The sequence below is a fragment of the Gracilinanus agilis genome, chromosome 4 (assembly GCF_016433145.1).
Source record: "Gracilinanus agilis isolate LMUSP501 chromosome 4, AgileGrace, whole genome shotgun sequence".
In the NCBI taxonomy this organism is placed as follows: Eukaryota; Metazoa; Chordata; class Mammalia; order Didelphimorphia; family Didelphidae; genus Gracilinanus; species Gracilinanus agilis.
Window position 1 is genome coordinate 196,078,932 of NC_058133.1, and position 18,611 is coordinate 196,097,542.

At 45.7% G+C, this 18,611-nt stretch overlaps 2 protein-coding genes across 2 annotated transcripts in view; one reads left to right on the top strand and one right to left on the bottom strand.

Moving 5' to 3' along the window:
* Nucleotides 1–7,297: 7,297 nt before the first annotated feature.
* SNX11 (sorting nexin 11) lies at nt 7,298–11,869 on the top strand. The gene is made up of 6 exons (XM_044676823.1): nt 7,298–7,378; nt 7,695–7,781; nt 8,264–8,364; nt 9,429–9,524; nt 9,750–10,010; nt 10,325–11,869. The coding sequence occupies exons 1-6, from the start codon at nt 7,298–7,300 to the stop codon at nt 10,602–10,604; spliced, it is 906 nt and encodes a 301-aa protein (XP_044532758.1). The 3' UTR covers nt 10,605–11,869.
* Nucleotides 11,870–11,933: 64 nt separating this feature from the next.
* SKAP1 (src kinase associated phosphoprotein 1) overlaps nt 11,934–18,611 on the bottom strand; it is a 428,729-nt gene continuing 422,051 nt past the window's right edge. The window contains exon 13 of the mRNA XM_044675113.1: nt 11,934–12,171. The gene's annotated coding sequence lies outside the window, so the exon portion shown is untranslated. The remainder of the gene's footprint in view (nt 12,172–18,611) is intronic.

Genomic DNA, 18,611 nt, shown 5'->3' on the forward strand with positions numbered 1-18,611 from the left:
GAGACTAAAAACAAGTGAAAAAGTGGGGAGGACAGAGGGGATGTTTCTCCAGAATTATTAATCTCTTAGTTATCGGTTCAGCCATTAAAATAATTTTCTTAAAGCAAGTGTCAGATCTTGTTATCCTTCTCCTCAATAAACTTGATTAGCTTCCTCCAGGAATAAATACAAAATGTTCTCTTTGGTATTCGAAGCCCTCCATGATCTGATTCCTTCCTATCTTTCCAGTCTTAGATAATTCTCCAAACACACTTTTTGATCCAGTGATAATGGCCTTTATGGGTGTTTCTAGAATAAGACACTCCATCTCCACAGCAGCTGTGAACATTTTTTCCAGCTGTCCCCTAGGCTTAGAATGTTCTTCTTCCTCTACTTAGATTATTGAATTCCTCGACTGTTAAGCCCCAACTAAAATCCCACCTTTTACTGAAAGCCTTCCCCAACCCCTTTTAATTCTAAACTCTGTGTTATTTTTATATATTATCAATTCAATTTAATAAATCAATACCCATCTTTCATAAAAAAATCTCACAGTCTTTCTTAGCGTGAATTCTAAGAAGAGTAGTAAGGTCTAGGCAACTGGGGTTAAGTGACTTGCCCAGGGTCACACAGCTAGAAAAGTATCTGAGGTATAATGTGAACCCAGGCCCTTCCAACTCCAGGCCAGGTGCTCTATCTAACTGCTCTACTTACCTGCCCCTCAAGAAACCTTTCTGAAGTACCTACAGACATGGGCATTGTACAGAAATGGCATGGACACTGTTTCCCTTAACTCAGGCAAACTGTAAACAGGGAAATTCCCTTGCTCCTTTCGGTCCTGGTGACTCCTAACCCAAGACATCTGATAACTCTTATAAGACCCTGAGAGGATTATCCTCCTTGGATTGTCCTTTAGATGGATGGAGAGATAGCATCAAGTTCTATCTCAGACATCCATCTGTCCTCTGAACTATGAGGGCCATCCCCATGTCTTCAGGCAGACCAAAACCCCCATGCCTGAGTGGTTACCATACTAGAGTCATGTACTCACTGTTGTAAAGAGTATAAAAATCCCTGAACTGAAGCATTTGGGGAGCAACCCCTAGGGTTGTTCCACTCATGCTGTAACAGGGGGAGATAGCTTTTCCACCCATGCTGTCTCTGCCCCCCCAAGGAACAGCTATCTCCCCATCTAGCTGTTCTACCATGCTATTCCAACTTGCTATTCTCCTGGCAATTCTCAACATTACTTTCCAAATTAATAAATTTCTCTTTATACTTTTAAGCTAAGTTTGGAGTCTTGCATTCTTGCAAAAGGTATCCTTCCCAAACCCAGGGATTCACCACTGTACCCCATAACACTACTATGTGCTAAGTTGTGTGCTAAGCACTGGGGATACAAAAAGAGGTTTAAAAAGTCACTGCTCTCAGAGCTTACAGTCAAATGGGGGGAGGGGAGACAACATGCAAATATATTTGAAGCAAATTATATAAAATGGTACATAGGAAATAACTAAAAGAGGAAAAGCACTAGAATTAAGAGGGGCTTGGGAAGATTTCCTGTACAAGATGAAATTTTAGTGGGGACTTAAAAGAAGCCAGGAGAGTATTTCAGGTATGGAGGATAACCAGAGTATTTTACCTGTCTTGTTCTCTCTGAACACCTAGGCTTTATATTCCTTAGTTTGCATATCATCTCTCCCATTAGATTGTAAACTCCTTGAGGGCAGACTTTTTAAAACTTTTTTTTTTAACCGCGGAGCATAATACAGTAGTAATTAATAAATATTTACTGATTGATTGAAGGAATGCCAGGGAGACAAAAAGTATGGATTTTATTTAATAAAAGACAACCTCAACATTTGTTGAGGATACAAGCGTTCCTTTTCCGAATTTCCACACACTCTGCCAGTCACCCCAAAGAAATCCAAATTTCCATGGGGCAGCTAGGTGGCATGGTGGATAGAGCCGGGCCTGGAGTTAAAAGACCTGGTTTCAAATATGACCTCAAGCACTACTTATCTGTGGGAGCCTGGGCAAGTTACTTAACCTCAGTTGCCTAGCCCTTATCATTCTTCTGCCTTGGAATTGATACTTAGCGTGGAGTCCAAGTCGGAAGGTAAGGGTTTAAAAAAAAAAACAAAAAACAAAAACAAAAAGCTCGAATTTCTTTGGATGTTTCCTGGACAATAGATAGCAGAGATGCATGAAAACCTGCCACAGAAAACATTTGGGCTGCCTTTAGACCTTTAAACGCTCCACCCCACTCCAGCCAAGTTGTTGATTCGTTGTAGCCCACAAAGATGGGAAAAACGTGTCCTTGGATTGGTCATTTGGGACTATATTGGCACCCCCGCCCCTAAACCTACCCACCCATGTGCGCCAAGCACGTGGGCCGCCAGGGGACCTGGCCTGTAATTGGTGGCCTTGGGAGAAGCGGGACCCCACCCACAACCCTCCCTTCCTCGGGACCCTACGCTCAGGCCTTGGGAAGGGCGGGAGCGGGGCGGGGCGTCTTGGGACTGTTGTGGTTGGCGCTGAGCAAAGCCGCCTTCTGCATCCCGTCATGCCCTGGGGTGTTGTGCCCCGGAAGAAGAAGCCGGGGATCCCGGCTATATGGCGGGGCTGGGGAGGTGCTGGCGAGGGGCGTAGCCGATGTGTTCAGGTGAGGGGGCTTTGGGTCTCCCCAGGGTTGAGGCAGCGTGGGGGAGTGGGGAAGGGGCGTAGCCTAAGGGTCTCAGGATGCTGTGGTGGGGTAAGGTTAGACCACTAGCCTCCGGGAGGGCTAGAAAGTGATGTCAGGGTTGGGGGGAGACTGCAGTCGGTCCGGGGGCGGGGTGGGGAGAACCGGGCCTTGGTAGCCAGAGGTAAGAGCAGTGGCTTAGGGTGTCAGGAGTAAGGCTAATAGAGTAAAGCCGGGGTGTCTGGGGAGTCAGTGGAGCAACTGTGAGGTACCAGGGGGAAGGACCAAGCCTGGGCAGAGGCCAGTGGAGCCGCCCCACGGTGTCAGGGGACTGGCAAAGGATTGTAGCTTTTGACAAGGGGGAACCTCAGAAGTCCGGCGAATCCTTCCTCTTCTCCCCCCCCCCCACCTCCCCATTTTACGGATGTGGAAATGAATAACAGAGGGGACATGATCTTCCCATGGGCACATACAGCTTTTATCTCGGGCGGGATTTGAATTCAGGTCTACTGGAGCATCTACCAGCCCTCTTTCTACTATACGCTGTGGCTTTTGGGTAATAATTCCACTCTCAGGTCCTGCCCTTCCTCCAGCCGTGCCCTTTAAAAGCTCAGTGTTTTCTTGACTCACTCTGGGCAGTTCCTGTCTTTCGACTTGGGACTTGCCATTTCAGGGAGGTGATGGTGGCGTCCCTTGAGATCCCAGGGATTGGGGCAGCTTTTGTTTTCGGTAAAATGTGGGGAAGAGGTTTAGAAAGGTCATGTCGAATTTACTCTAGAACTTGGGCTGACGAATGGAACTAGAGTTAGTGGTGCTGTAGCATAGTAGATGTTGGATTTGGAATCAAGAAAACCCGAGTTCAAATTTTGCCCCAAACATTTAAGCTTTGGGACCCCTGAGTAAGGCTATCATCAGTAAAATGTATCACCTACCCCCTAGGTTGGTTGTGAGGATCAACTGAGATGATATTCTTAACAAGTGCTTTGCAGATCTGTGTAAGTGCTGTGTAAATTCTAACTAGTATTACTGGAAGTAGGTTTTATTTGCTTTTTAAAAATGTTTTTTACTCAACTCCTCTTGGCCTCATTAATAATTGGTGAGGTAAGGAGAAGCACCCATGGTTCACATTCCTAATGCTGGTGTGGAAATTGATACTCAGAAAGGTGGAGTCTCTAGCTTTGAATCACCAGGAACTCAATCTAAGAATCCAGGCTTCCTTACTCTGGGTTCCCTCTTCACTAACACAAAACAACACAAAATCTTGCAAATTCCCTCTGGGTTCCTTTCAGGGCATCTATTAGGGTGAAGATGGTCTTCTGGAGATCTAATGTATTATTCCAGAAGACTACAATTAGTTACACTTGTGGTGATTTAGACTGGCCCTGACAACATCTCTTCCCTTCAACTTAGACTTTTTATATCTAAAGCGCCAACTGATACCACCAGAAGGGTTGAGTAACAGTTATGATGATTCTTTTTTTTCCTCCAAACTCCTGGTAGTTTAAAAGGAAAAAGAAAATGGGCCACTGGACTGTTTCCTTGCAAATTCGTTAAAGAAAACAGTTAAAACAAATAACTTTTCTGAGCCACAATGTCACAAGACTCCATTGTTTGAACTGCTGGTGTCTTGATAAGATAAGATTCTAGGGGGGAAGAAGTGAATGAAAGTAATAGATGTGGTCTAAATGGTCTAGGAGGAAGTGTGTAAAACACTTGTGTAATTTCATCCTGTACATTGTAGAGAGCTTCAACAAGCCTATTGATGCTGATTGGTATAACTAACTAGATTTTAAGTGGTTTGTATCTTTAATAGAAAAATAAAATATAGGGGGAAGCTGGTTGGCTCAGTGGATTGAGAACTAGGCCTAGAGACAGGAGCTCCAAGGTTCAAATATGACCTCAGACACTTCCCAACTGTGACCCTGGGCAAGTTGCTTAACCCCCATTGCTAGCCCTTACAGCTCTTCTGCCTTGGAACCAACACACAGTATTGATTCTAAGATGGAAGGTTAGGGTTTAAAAAATAAAATAAAAATACTTCCTTGACTTTTAACATATATAATAAGGCTTTTTTTTTTAACCCTTGCTTTCTATCTTAGAAGCAGTTCTTAGTATCCATTCCAAGGCAGAAGAGAGATAAGGACTAGACAATTGGGGTTAAGTAACTTAAGTAACTTGCCCAGCTGAGAAACCAAGGAGGTCAAATTTGAAACCAGGTTCTCCTGATTCCAGACCTGGCTCCTATCCATTGTGCTACTTAGCTGGCCCTTTTTTGTTCATTTTGTGGAGGTAGGTTCTATGCCTGTTACCATTGTGTGGTGGGAGAAGTTATTGGGAAAAGTTGATAGAGCCAGATTTTCCCAAAATAATGGTGTGCTGGCAAAGGCAGCATGGGAAGATAGCCATACATCCATTAAAACAAGGTCTTATTTTTCAATGCCCAGATGGTTTTTGTAATCCCCATAGATGGTGTATTAGAAGACTATACTATTGGGGCAGCTGGGTAGCTCAGTGGATTGAGAGCTAGGCCTAGAGATGGGAGGTCCTAGGTTCAAAGCCGGCCTCAGATACTTCCTAGCTGTGTGACCCTGGGCAAGTCACTTGACCCCCATTCCCACCCTTACCACTCTTCCACCTATGAGCCAATACACATAAATTAAGGGTTTAAAAAAAAAAAAAAAGAAGACTATACTATTCTATGTGTTTATGTGGGGGAAAGAAAAATCTGAAATACATCAGTAGTTCTGTTGGGCTGGTGAATTGCCAAAAGACTTAACAAGGAAAATAGGATTTTCCCAAGGCTAATTTGTGCCTGTGCATCTGAGGTGTGTACAGGTTCTTTTGAGTAAATGTGACTTGTTTGCTATGGGATGTTGAATGAACTGTGCCTGCAGAGTAGGAGCTTCCCATTTCCTCAGTTCTGGCTCGATTGAAACAGGTAACGATAGAAGAGCACTGTTCAAAACAAATTTTGAAATCAGAAGAGCCTGGGTTTGCTTGATGTTTTAGTCCAATCTTATTGTATATGTCATTGAAACGTATCTCTGCATGTGATGCCTGTCTGTGGAGAAACCTTCTGGTATATTGGAGTGAATTAGAAGAGCTGTTTGCTCTGCTAATTTCATGGTGCAAATGAGTTTCCTTTCTGTAGAAACGTTAGCCTTGTGTTGGCAAAACATAAAATAGAAGGAAACTCATTATATCCTCTCCTAATGCTAAGGCAGAACTAATAAGAAAATGTGTTTAAAATTAATTGTGAGACTGTAAAAATGAGTGGGTGTGTGGTGGGGAGGGGTGGAGGTGGGGTGGGCAGAGAGGAAGATCTTTGCGATAGTCTTGTTTTCCCATGAGCCAGCCTGCATCATTTGTTGGCAGTACATATTGGCTGTAGTCCGTTTTCATTTCAAGGTAAATTGGAAAGGGAAATTAAACCTTATTGTTACAGTCTTGAGAGAGAAGGGGGTGGAGGCAGCAGCAAGCCTGGATCCTGTAGGAGAGGTTCTAGGAATAATAAGATTAGTGCTGTATTTTAACAGAAGGTGACATCATGGGCCCCTTTGGACTCCTGCAGCCCTGAGCTGCTGCCTTCATGGTCCCCTTGTCAGAGTGGGCAATGTTGCTACAAATGTAAACCTGCTCATTGTAGGAGGCTCAGACTTTAATGAATCTTTACAAAAGGAGTGTAAAGGGTCCTGAGTTGACCTGCGTAGCTGTGGGGTGGCTGGCTGGGCAGAGTGACAAGCCGGATGGAACACAAGAGAGGAAATGATAGAACTGCTGGCTCTAGTTCCGAGGAGCAAATGAAGTAGGGAAGAGGGGAACTAGACAGTCATTTTGGGGGCCCCGGGGGTGCTGCTGCTGCTCCTGCTGCTCTTCATCTCTGTTGTGGTGAATCTGTCACTTGGAAAGCACAAACAGACTGACAGACTCCTGAGAGTGTCTGAGTGGGGCACTGGTGCTTTCAGACTTTTGCTGTTTTTAAATAGCCATGAGGGGGCAGTGTTGGGCTCACTTCTAAAGCTCTGGCTTCTGCACTGCTGTCTGAGTTGTCCTCATGACTGACTACCTGAATGACAGCCCTGAAGGGTTTCCAGCTCAACCTGCTTAGTCAGCCTCCTAGGGACCAGCTCCTTGGGATGCCCATGTGTTTGGGCCTGTTACCATTATACTTGGCCTTGCCCATTATAATAGGAGAGTTAAATTGAGGCCCATCTCCACAAAAAGTAGAGTTAGTCTTAGCTCAGAAGGGGATAGAGAAGGAATGCCATTATGTATGGACCCTTAGCGTAGAGATGAGTCAATGTGGGGAGGGTTCCTACTTTCTATAAGTCATCAGTTGGGGAACAGGGGACCGCTAGGTGCCTTAGTAGATTGAGAAGTAGGCTGAGAGATTGGAAATTCTGGGTTCAAATTTGGTCTCAGACACTTCCTAGCTATGTGATCCTGGGCAAGTCATTTCACTCCCTGCCCAGCCCTTACTGTTCTTATGCTTTGGAATCTATATACATTATTGATTCTGAGGTGGAAGGTAAAGGTTTAAAAATTTTTAAATTTAAACCTAAACATGAATGGGGTGACTAAGCTTCTCTGGTCAAAGTTTCATTCTGGTCAAAGGGGCTAAGAATAAGAGAGGTAATGATGATTTTCTTTCTCTTCATCAGATGGTCCCCTCTGATGGGTTCTTCCTATAGGATGCTGGAGAATCAAGAACAGGAGGTAAGCAGGCTCGTGCACTCCAGTTTAGTTTCTAGTGGGGAAAGGTAGTAGGGATATGGAAGGAGGGAGGCCAGAAAAAAAATTTTTTTTCTTGCATAAGTGCATCTTACTAGGTCATCCAATCCAGCATAGTACTTTTCTCCTTGTAGTCGCAGCCTCAGGGGTTCTGATGAGGCTGTAATAAACTCCCCTTTGGTAGACTAGACATTGCTGTGAATCAGTTTTTCCAAACCCCAGCCTGTTGAGTGAGGGGCTGCCTGTGGGGGAGCTAGCAGTCCTTGCAGGACAGCCTTTGATACATGTTCCTCTGCTTCAGGAATTGATTACTGTACGAGTCCAGGATCCCCGAGTACAGAATGAAGGTTCCTGGAATTCTTATGTGGACTACAAGATATTCCTCCATGCAAGTATTGGGGCAGGGAAAACCAGTTGTCTGCTAATATTGACCATTACATGACAGGGATCATTAGCCTTCTTGGCTCAGAAGTCTAGGATTGGGGCAGAGTGATACCACTAGGAAGTGTAAGGCACAGGGAGATGGGTTGAAAAGGTATGAAAGGAGAGAGACCTTATAAGGCATCATCAGTGATTGCATTAAGGGATACACAAGGAGCACTAGCATCAGAGACTGATTCTCCTTGAGCTGGGAAGTGTGAGGTAGCCTTGTACAAGTGATGAGTGAAGGACCTTCAGCACTGTTGTGGAGAGTCAGGAAGACCCAAGTTCCAAGCTTGCTTTTGGGCACTTAATATTTCTGAAATAGGGAGGATGATGGAATTGTAACATGAACCTGCTGCCTAGGGTTCCTGAGAGACCCCACTGAGATAATGTTTGCAAAATGCTCTGCAGAGTATCAATTGTCTCTTATAATGGTCTCTCCTCTAGACCAACAGCAAGGCCTTTACTGCCAAGACATCTTGTGTGCGTCGCCGTTATCGGGAGTTTGTTTGGCTGAGAAAGCAGCTCCAGAGAAATGCTGGCTTAGTGTGAGTAGTCTGTCATTTGGCTTCTTCTTGGGCCCTGGTACCAAATGCTTAGCAGTGTTCTTTTTTTTCTTTTTTTGGGGGGGGAGATCCCAAAGCACAGAAGTGTTTGAATTTGCCAGACTGAAGGAGAGGGAGGGATGATGAGGGGTGGGTGGGTGGGGGTGGGGTGCAGGAGGGAGAGAGAAAGAGAGATACAAGTGTGAGTGTTGGGGGTAAGTGAATAGGACAGAACCCTTGACCTTTAAACTATGAACCTCATAGAGCTGTCCTTTTGTTGGAGCAGTGCTGCTATAGAACAAGCTTCTGTTCTAACAATGCCAAGTAAAACTTGAACAAATTTAATACTGAAATTGCAGCCATCAGGCTCCTTTACTTATCTGAAGGGTCGCTGCTTTTCCATCTGTTTGAAATGCAGAAATTGTGAATTTGGAATGCAGATTCCCTTCCTGGGGATTCAGCTAATTAGCTAACTGAGAGCCTTGGTTAGAAAGTAGGTGTTGGGGTTTTGTGTTTTTAAAATTAAGTTTGAAATGTGAAAGTATTGGGGCAGTTTTTCCATGTCAGGGTGATCCAAATTCTCTGCAACCTAATTCTCTGATTCTTTAGTGATGATAGGATAATTTATTGAAAATTGACTGACTTCTCATTGTTTGTTATGAGCCAGAGGTCCTGGATCATGCCTTCCTTATTTATAACCCAGACAACTTCATTCCATTTCACTGCCACAGACTATACTCATTATCCTTTGCTAGTTTTCCTACAAGTGTAGTCCCATTTAAGAGGAACTGTGGAATCCAAGGTGACAGTATGAACTCTTCACTCCTGCCTCATGTCCTCTGCTGGAAGAATAGTTTAGATCATGTCGCCTCTCATCAGTGGAATCAGTTGAAGAGGCTTTATGTCCACATCTGAAGACATAGATTTAACTTTTTTCTGTGATGGAGATGAGAAATGGGCAGTTTTGAAAATAGTTCATTAAATGCTAATAAATAGGGCTGCTTTCCAAAGGGTTTCCCTCAGACCAGGGACCAGAATTATGTTCTAACTCTCTTGTTTCCCTCTAGGCCTGTACCTGAACTCCCTGGAAAGTCCACCTTCTTTGGCAACTCAGATGAGTTTATTGAGAAGCGGCGACAAGGTCTTCAGCACTTCCTAGAGAAGTGAGTGGAGATGGCCAGTTGACTTTTGTGCCAGCCAAGGGGATTCCTACATGTGCCAAGAAGGGGGTGCCCCAGGAGACAGGTAGCCTGGGGTAGGAGAAGGAGGCAGGTTTTGGCTAGGATGGAGGAACTTTGTTATAGATGTGGGGATTTCTATAATGTCCGATTTCCTGAAGCCTTGAACATTCACATAAGTTAGCAGTGCCCAAGGGACATGCATTTCAGGGCAATGCTATCAGGATGCTCTCTAATCACTATTGGATCTGGCCATAGAGTCCTGCAGAACGTGGTCCTCCTGTCCGACAGCCAGTTGCACCTCTTCCTCCAGAGCCAGCTGTCAGTGCCAGAGATTGAAGCTTGTGTCCAAGGTCGGAGCCCTATGACTGTAGCTGATGCCATTCTCCACTATGCCATGTCTAACTGTGGCTGGGTCCAGGAAGAGAGTATGGGTTCTCCTCACCTGGCGATGGGAGACCAACGTAAGAGGTAAGGAGAGGCTTAGGAGCCAGCAGTAAAGTAGAAAGAATTCTGGATTCATGAGACCCTAATTCAAGTCTCAGCTCTGATACTAGCAGTGTGATCTTGGGACTAATACTTGGTTTTGGTGCCCTTATCTAAAAGATGGGGTCAAAGAAAGGAGAATGTTCCTGAGAACTTTGCAATGATCAACTTGGTTACCTTTTACCAAATGAATCTAAATTAACTCTCACTGAATCATCATGACTTAGGATGTGAAACTTGGGGAGTAAGAAGGGGAAGAGTTTGATTCCTTCTGTGTTCTCTTCCCAAATCTTTTCCAGTTGCTGTTTTATCCGAAGATCTGGTTGTCAGGCTTCTTCATCTCCCCTCCAGAATGAAGAAAAGGATCACTTGGCCTTGTGGGCTCCTGTTGTTGATGCTGGGGCTCCTCATGTGGGAAGCTCCTCTCTTCCTCTCCCAACCTCATCTTCAAGCTGGGACTTTGTCAGATCTGATGAGAGGACCAGTACCTCTCAATCCTGGAATAGAGTGGAGGAAGACCACCCAGTTCACCCATCTTATGACATGGACTCAGAATCTGGCCAGTTGGAAACTGTCTGAGAAGTGAACACTTTGGTCTGAGATCAGATGTGAAGGGAGTAGGCCATGGGGGGAAGGATGGCTGGCTGTGCTGTTGGGTAGGGTGATCAGCAGTATCTAAGGTGGTTGGCCTCCTGGGAAGCCTTAGCCTCACACAGTGGGCAGTGGCAGCAGCTTGCAGCCCTCCTCCCTTGCTTTGCTGCCCCCTACCTAGTACTGGGCAGATAAGAAGCTCTGACTGTGCTCTGCACAAATTGAGAGCTTAGGGTCTGTTTTGTCTTTAAACTCCCTACCTTGACTCCTGGGAGCAGAGTTTCTTCTGGTGTTTGTTTATATGAATAGAAATACCCTCTATCAACCCCCTAGCTTTGGGGGATAGGGGTGTGGTTGGGGAACATAGAGGTAAGAAGGTGTTAGCTTTTGCTTCCTGCATTGGTCTTGGGGCCACTCTAAGCCAGCTGGCATCCCCTTCCTTTAGAAGTGAACTGTGTTTAGATTGTTGCTTGTTTTGACTTCAACCTCTCTAGCTGTTTGTTTTGGGAAGTTGGCCTCCTTCCTACCCCAACAAATCCATTGGCTAGTTAGTTCTCTTCTGATCCCCTTGTTTTTCCTGCTCTTCCTTCAGCTCTGAGACTCTCCAGTCTCCCTTGCAGCTGGAGTTTCTGTCACAGCCCAAGGCAGCTGCCATCATGCTCAAAGGTGGGTGCAAGCAGCAGTAGCAGCAGCTTGGTAGCCCTATTCAAAAGAGGGTCTTGGATCTAGCCAGAAGGGCAGCAAACAGCTGCTGTGCTGGGAGTTGCAGGTTGGTTTAGGAGTGGCAGCCTTGGGCCGAGGCTTTCACTTCAGTCTGGAGGCAGAGAAGTTTGACTTTTCTCTGCCAGCTTCATTGCAAATCATATTCCCCATGCCCCACAATGTTTTTCTTGCTGTATAGTCGCTCTCTGTTCCAATAAGACAGCCTGTTCAATTCACTAGGGCCAGGGGACTGAGCTTGTTGATGAGAGCTTTGTTTTTTCCCTGTAAGCAAAGGGCTCCAGGGAAGAAGAACAGGATGCCTTTAGACAATGAGGCATTCTGGCCTCCTGCTGCCTCTCCACTGGGGCTGGTGGGGGCTCTACTGCTGGCATTCAGCAGGGCTCAGCTCTTCCGCTGGCTATTCTATTTATTCCCTTCTGCCCCCTCCTCTGGTCATTACACCTTGTCTGTGTGCACTCTGTTACTACCAGTGGACACTGTGGGATTCAGAGTGGAGGTGCTCTGGCCTGAAATAAAATTCAAGTATTTAAGACTGTTGTTGCAATTCGTGTCTAACAAGCTGTGGCAGAGAAGGAGGGAGTCAGGGTTGGCGGTAAGTTACTTCAATAAATCATGAATTTATCAGTGTGGAAATAATGACTGAGAGCTATGCCCAGCAGCCCTTCTGCATCGGGCAGGGGGAGTACAGTGCTTGGGTTAACCAGTGGCAGAAAGGGTGTCTTCCTCAAAGCTTGGCTCTTCAGCTCTTCTCCCAGGTCTCTGCATATACCTGCTTAGGCATAATTTACTTGATGCCGCTTCCACCCTCATGGCCTGTCTGAGGTGCCAGGTGCTGAAAAAGAAATAAACTTGATCAACAGGCAGACATGCAGCCCTGCCTGCTCCCCGTCCTCTCCTCCCTCCTCTCTCCTCCCCATGTTACAGCATTTGCTGGTGCAAATAGAGGAAGCCTACAGAGGCAAATCCAAAATGTCAAAAGAAGTTCATTTAAAAGGACGACAACAACTACAAAAATCACATACACAACCCTCACAAAAAACCTGACAGATGCTAGGCTAATGGCATCCGCTCTACCGATTGGTGGGGATGGTTCATGAATATTAATAAGTCCAATGCTCCAAATGGTGCAGCTGTGAACCCAGCTGTGCCTGAAGCTCTCTGATCTCAAAACTTCCAGACATGAGCCGGAGGTGGTCTGTGTCAATTCCCTACTCAGCCAAAAAACAGCAAGCTGGGTCGGTCGTCTTCTGTTCCCCACTTTTTTCTCCAGGAGCTGGCATTCAGCTCCTGGTCCTGCCAGCAGGGTGGGCTGATGGGACAGCAGGAGCTACAGGAAGACAGGGAAATTATTTTTCCCCCCCTGACTTCCATAGTCTTTTTAAATGACTAATTAGAGTCAGCACACACCCATGAGCATGTTTAAGGCTGGCCAAGCGCTAGAGTGGAGGCCTGAGGTCTTTGAGGCCACAGTCTGAGGAGAGATATCATATGGTGGAATTCCTTTAAAGGGTAGGCTTTTAACTGGAAAGACAAGCTTGGGGCTGCCAGAAAAGAAGGCTAAAAAAGAAAATATGCATTATCAGCTCCTTTCAAGGTATCACCAGTTGCATTATGCCTACACATTCATAAGTTTGGCCAGTCCTTGACAGGCTGATGGACAAGGGTGGAAAGGGCCACATCATACTAGAAAGGTCCCAGGCTTCCTTCCTGTTAGCCAGAGGCAAACTCATTTCTCTACTCTCTTCTCTGAGCTACCTGTTTGACTCATCATTTTTTTGCCTCCTAGAAGAAATTGAGTTTATTTTTAAAGAACTGGTTTCTAAGGCCTTTGTGAAGTAATACAGAGCAAACCCAGCAGAATCGGGAACTATAACCACAACTGTGCTTAGGGAAGTGTGTGTTTTTTCAGGGGGTAGTGTTGGTCCAAGATCTGTGATTTCACAAGTGAAAGGAATTCTCAAGACTAAGATGAGTTGCAGATCAGTCACTCATCTGTGATAATATTTATATAGGACTTTGTGTCAAGTGCCTTACATAGGTATCCTGTAAGAAGTGCTATTATCCTCATTTTACAAAGGAGGAAACAACCTGAGAAGTTAAGGGACTCATCTGGGGACATGTATCTGGAATGTGTTAAAGGCAGCACTGTAACCCATGTCTTTCAGACTCTTAAGGCTGATCATCTACCCATAAGGTCATGTTGCCTCTCATTCCTCTGTGTATAAAAGGAAAAGAGATTCGAAGATGGAAGAACTTAAGGCTGCTTGGGAAGGGAACATGGTGCCAAGGCATTTTCTTTGGCTATTTGTATGGTTCTGCTTTGCTATAAAGGGCTCAGGGCAAGATTTTTGTCTCTTGTTTGCATGAATTTTATTGTTGAGACTATATAATAAAAATAAAAAACAGATTTCCAGATAGCGTAGGCTAGATTTTTTTCAGTTATGTGAAATTAAATTTAAAAAAAAACACCTCATTTTAAAATAATTTGCACCCCTACTCCCTACAAGCATTTTAAAGTATTTTCTGGAAGTAATCACTAGCCTTGCTACCAGGTCATGGGCACTCTCCTCTTCCAGCTGCTAAAGGTTAGCTTAATTTTAGGTAACCATGGCTTAATGGGGAAGAGCAGAGAGAAGGCATTTTCATTTTTTAAAGATCTATTCAGACATTAGGCTAGTTAGTCTGCCTTTGAAACATGAATCTGCTTATCTCCAGCAGGCAGTGATTTTGCCATATATTCCCAGCAGCAGGAGTGGGTGGAATGGTGGGGGCAGGACTGTCCAGGGGCTGGTGGGAATGGAAATGGACCAACTTAGCCTGCCTTACAGAGGCTGCAGGAGCATTCAGTGAAAGGCTAGAGTGGCATCTGTGGATTTATGTGTAAGCAGCCAGCTGAGACATAGCTAAAGCCAAGCAGATAACTACTGCCGTGTGAGATAACTACTTCCTTCAATCAGACACTGGGCACTGATCCTAGGCCCCACTCCCCCTCCTCCCCTTGCCTCCTGCCAGTCTGAGGTCAGCTCTGTGGCAGACACAGAGACTGGCTCAAGGTAACCTTTCTCTATTCCAGCTGTGGCTGTGCTTCCCCTTTCCTTCTCTTCTCCTCACTCTCCACCCCTGGCTTGGCCTGCTTCCATCCCCTTGGCTTTGGAAGCTGGCCAACCTCTCCTTACCTCTCAGCCCCTTCTCTGAGTGGGTCTGCTGCTGCAAGCAACCCCCCTAGAGCAGGTTTAATGCTCAAGAGCCCAGCAGTGGGGACCCAGGGCTCAGCTATGGGGTCTGCTTGTAAGAATCACTTCTAAGGGAAGAGGTTTCCCACTGCTCAGGCAGGGAAGGTGGAGGCCCCCAAGCCGTGACATGGAATCAACATGAAAAGGCTTATGTGCAAAAGAATGACAAACTCCACAGTTTTTTGGATAGCAAAGTGCTCAGAGTGAATAATTTCTTTTCCTCTTCTAAGAGCTTACTTGCCTCTACCATCCAAGGAGGAGAGAAACATGCTGCACTTTCCCTGCCAATGAAAGGGGGCGTGAGTGATAGGAGGAGAGGAGTAAAGCTGGAATCCTGAGAAATAGATCCTTTCATCAGTGGGGAGGGGAAACTGGAGATCTTCAAGCAGCATCTGGCAGGGCCTAACTCTCCCATCATGCCCTCTCATTTGTCTCCTTCCTTGACACTCACCTTCTATCTAGGCTAGCCTTGACTTAGCACTGTTCTCATTTTCCTCTTGGTTTTGAGTGCTCAGAGGCTGATCACTGCCTCAAAACAGTTGTTGGCTTTGGTGGGTGGCTGCTAGTTGACAGCCCCCCAGTACAGTTTCTGGTCAAGTGACCTCTTCCCCTTACTTCCCCCCCCCCCAAAGTGGCCAATTCATTTTGGGCCATGGATCCATGTGGCATCTGACCCCAGTCTTTCCTCTAGCAGGCACAGGATGGCAAGAGGCAGAAACAGTGTTGTGCTGGATGCAATGCAACCTGCCTGCTGTAAGCTACGAGACTTAGATATATTCTACCAATTAGGACACATCTGTTCAAAACGCTAAAAGGCGGGTACTGTCTCTTTAAGAGTCATCCCACTCCTCTCCTTGAGTGATGAGGGCTGGGAGCGCGAGGGAGTCAGATGCTGATTAAACACTCCTACCGCAGAGCTCTGTTAGAAAATTACTGTAATTATGATCTGGTCCCAGCAGAGGGATGAGTTCCAATCCTGCTAATAACCCTTCCAGGTGCCTCAGATCCGGGGCCTGTGGGAACCTGGGTTGTCAGAGCTCTGGCTGGCACCGGGCTTCACCACCCCTCTCCTTGCTGGCCTAATGCACGGAAGGGCAGCACCAAACTTGGCGGCCCACCGCCCTGCCGGGTCCCCTGCGCGCCACTGGCAGGTGCTGGCTGTCCTTTAGTCTATTGTCTTTTTGGGCCGTCTTCGCGGGCGCGCGCGGGACGGAGCTCCAAGGAGACATCCTTAAATGAGAAGAGGCTTCCCCAAAGCACCGTGAAGGAAGGGCCGAGAAACCTAGAGCAGCCGGCACGAAAGAAAACTGCCCCGAATCTCTTCCATTCTGTCCCGGGGGCCGCAGGAAGGCTACCAACACCCCTACCCGACTTTGCGGCAACCTCTCCCGGCGCAAGGCTGTCCCGGCGTGGAGTTGCCCGCATGCGGCTCTGTTCTAACCCCAAAGCTTTCTCCCAGGACGGGAATGAGCCTTCCGAATTAGGGTTTTAGAGAGGCCTGCCGCAAAGCCCGGGAGAGCAGGGGTGGGCATGGGAGGCCCGGCAAGAGGGCCGTTTGCTGCAGTTCTGCAGACATGAGAGACAAGCTGGCTAGAGTACATATGCTTGGCATCTAAGTATTTGCAAATACTACCGCAGCCAATAAACATAAAACAGTACAATTCGGGGGTGAATTAAGGTTAAAATGATGTCACCAGGCAGACACATCTTAGAGGTGCCTGTGGAGCAAGGGGATTGGCTATTTTTTCCCTTTTTTTTTTAAATTTTGAGCCACTGGGCATTTGTATCTGGATTTTTCCCTGCTGGGAGTGGGAAGATACTGATGTTTTATGGTTTGCAAAGCATTTCATTGGAGTCTCACCACCTGGTGAGGTAGGAATTTTATGGATGAGGAAAATGAACTTGTGTCTTGTCCTTGGTTACTCAGTAAATGTCAGAGGCAGGATTCAAACTCAGTTCTTCCTCGTACCTTGTCCACTGTCCTCAAGAACTTCATTTTGAGCCCAAATAAAGGCAGCTGGATGGTACAGTGGATAGAGCACCTGGGCCTATTGTCAAGAAGACTTTTCCTGAGTGCAAATTTAGCCTCAGATATTTACTAGCTATGTGATTTTGGGCAAGTTACTGAACCCTCTTTCCCTCAGTTTCCTCAACTGTCAAATGAGCTGTAGGAGGAAATGGCAAACCACTTCAGTTTCTTTGCTGGAAAACCCCAAATGGGGTCATGAAGAGTTGGACAGAACTGAAACCAAATCAACGTTAAAATGTAAACTTGAGAGCTAGGACTACCTTGCTTTTCTATTTTTATCTCCAGCATTTAACAGTGCTTGACACAGAATAAGTGCAAAATAAAGACTTATTCATTCATTCATTGTTTTTTTTTTTTGCCCTGAGACTTGATTTGTCTATCTTGTCCAAATTGGAAATGCATCTGCCCCCACAGGCCTAATTCTACTACTGGTTGGCACAGGTACCTGCTCCATTTCTGACCTGGGATGGTTCCTCCCTCCTTAGGCACTTTGGTGAACTGCCCTTCTAAAGGGCTCACCCTATTGGTGCCAGACTTAGTGTGAATGGCTGACTGGCATCCTGAGTTCAGTTGCTCCATCAGCATCAACCTTCCTGGTAGGGGGGATTACATCAGACTCATTCATTCATTCTCCTGACCAGATTTCCCCTCTTGAGCCCTCAGAGATTCCATTCCAGATTCTCAGCACCCACATGGATTATTCCAATCCAGAAGTGGGAGAAAAGGCTCAGGCTCTTTCAAATGCTCTTTTGATGATGGTTTTGATGATGATGAAATCAAAGCTTTGAATGTTAAGTTATTTTTCAGGCACTGCTACCCACTTGCCTTTTCTGTGGTCTTGTTTTTTACCATTGAAGTGTCTAGGAAATGATCATGTATAAGGCAATCTTGGGGCAGGGAGAGGTTACTGAGGACTCTAGCCCACAGCCTGGTACCTTGTAGGTACTAAATAAATATTTATTGACTAACCAAATGGGTGAATGGCAGAACAAATGAATGGATGGGCCAGCCTTGGTTTAAGGGCTAGCCATCAGCAAGTGCCTGATTTGGGTCTCAGGTTTTGGCTGGGAAATGTTTATAGATGACTTTATGTTCCCATGTGGGGACAAAAAGGTGGCCAGCTGCTCGCAATCAGGTTGAGAGTCTCTCCAGTGGAACCAGATGTCTTCTTTGAGGACCGGCACTAGAATCCTCTTGGAAATCGCTACTGCCACAGGAGGCAAGGAAGCAGTGTACAGTTGCCCAGCTCTACAAAATGATTCAGTGGCACTCTGCCAGGCACAGAGGGGAGGCTGGCTGGTCTGGGGTCCCCATTAGGAGCTACACACACACACACACACACACACACACACACACACACAGCTGCTGAAAATTAGCCAGCTCTAGAAGCGGCCTCCTGCCAGGGACACCAGATCTTTCCCAAAATGATCTGGGCAGCAAAGAAAAGAAACCCAAGTTGGCAAGCTCTGTGTTGAGCCACATCTTGTGGAGAAAGGAGTTCATAAATGATGGGAGTCCCAGATAATATTTTCAGCTCCACTATTCAAAGACTAAGTTACTGGGCAAGTCACTTTCTCTTCTCATTTTCCCCAATTATAGCTATCGTTATGAAAAGTTTCTTGAATAAATGGAGTGCCATTTGTACAGTTTTGAAAATGTAATTCACTTTCTCAGAGAGATGAAGGAAAAATGTTTTTTGCATTTTAGGGAAGAAAACATGGTTGAACAAGATAATATATAAAATATTTTTAAACAACTTTAATATGTTATTTAAATGTTCAATTATTATCACTACTGTGTTCTTAAATAGCTCACTATTTTCTGTGGAAATTGAATAATAGATTATATAGTGTAGTAGAAAGAGTACTAAATTTGGAGTCAACCTCAAGGACCCAGGTTCAAGTCTCACTACTATTCCTTACTGGCTAAGACATCTTGCAATAATTCTCAGATCTTTTTTCTTGCCCAGGTCAGCCATATTCTCAGTATCCCACAAAGGTAATAAAGTGT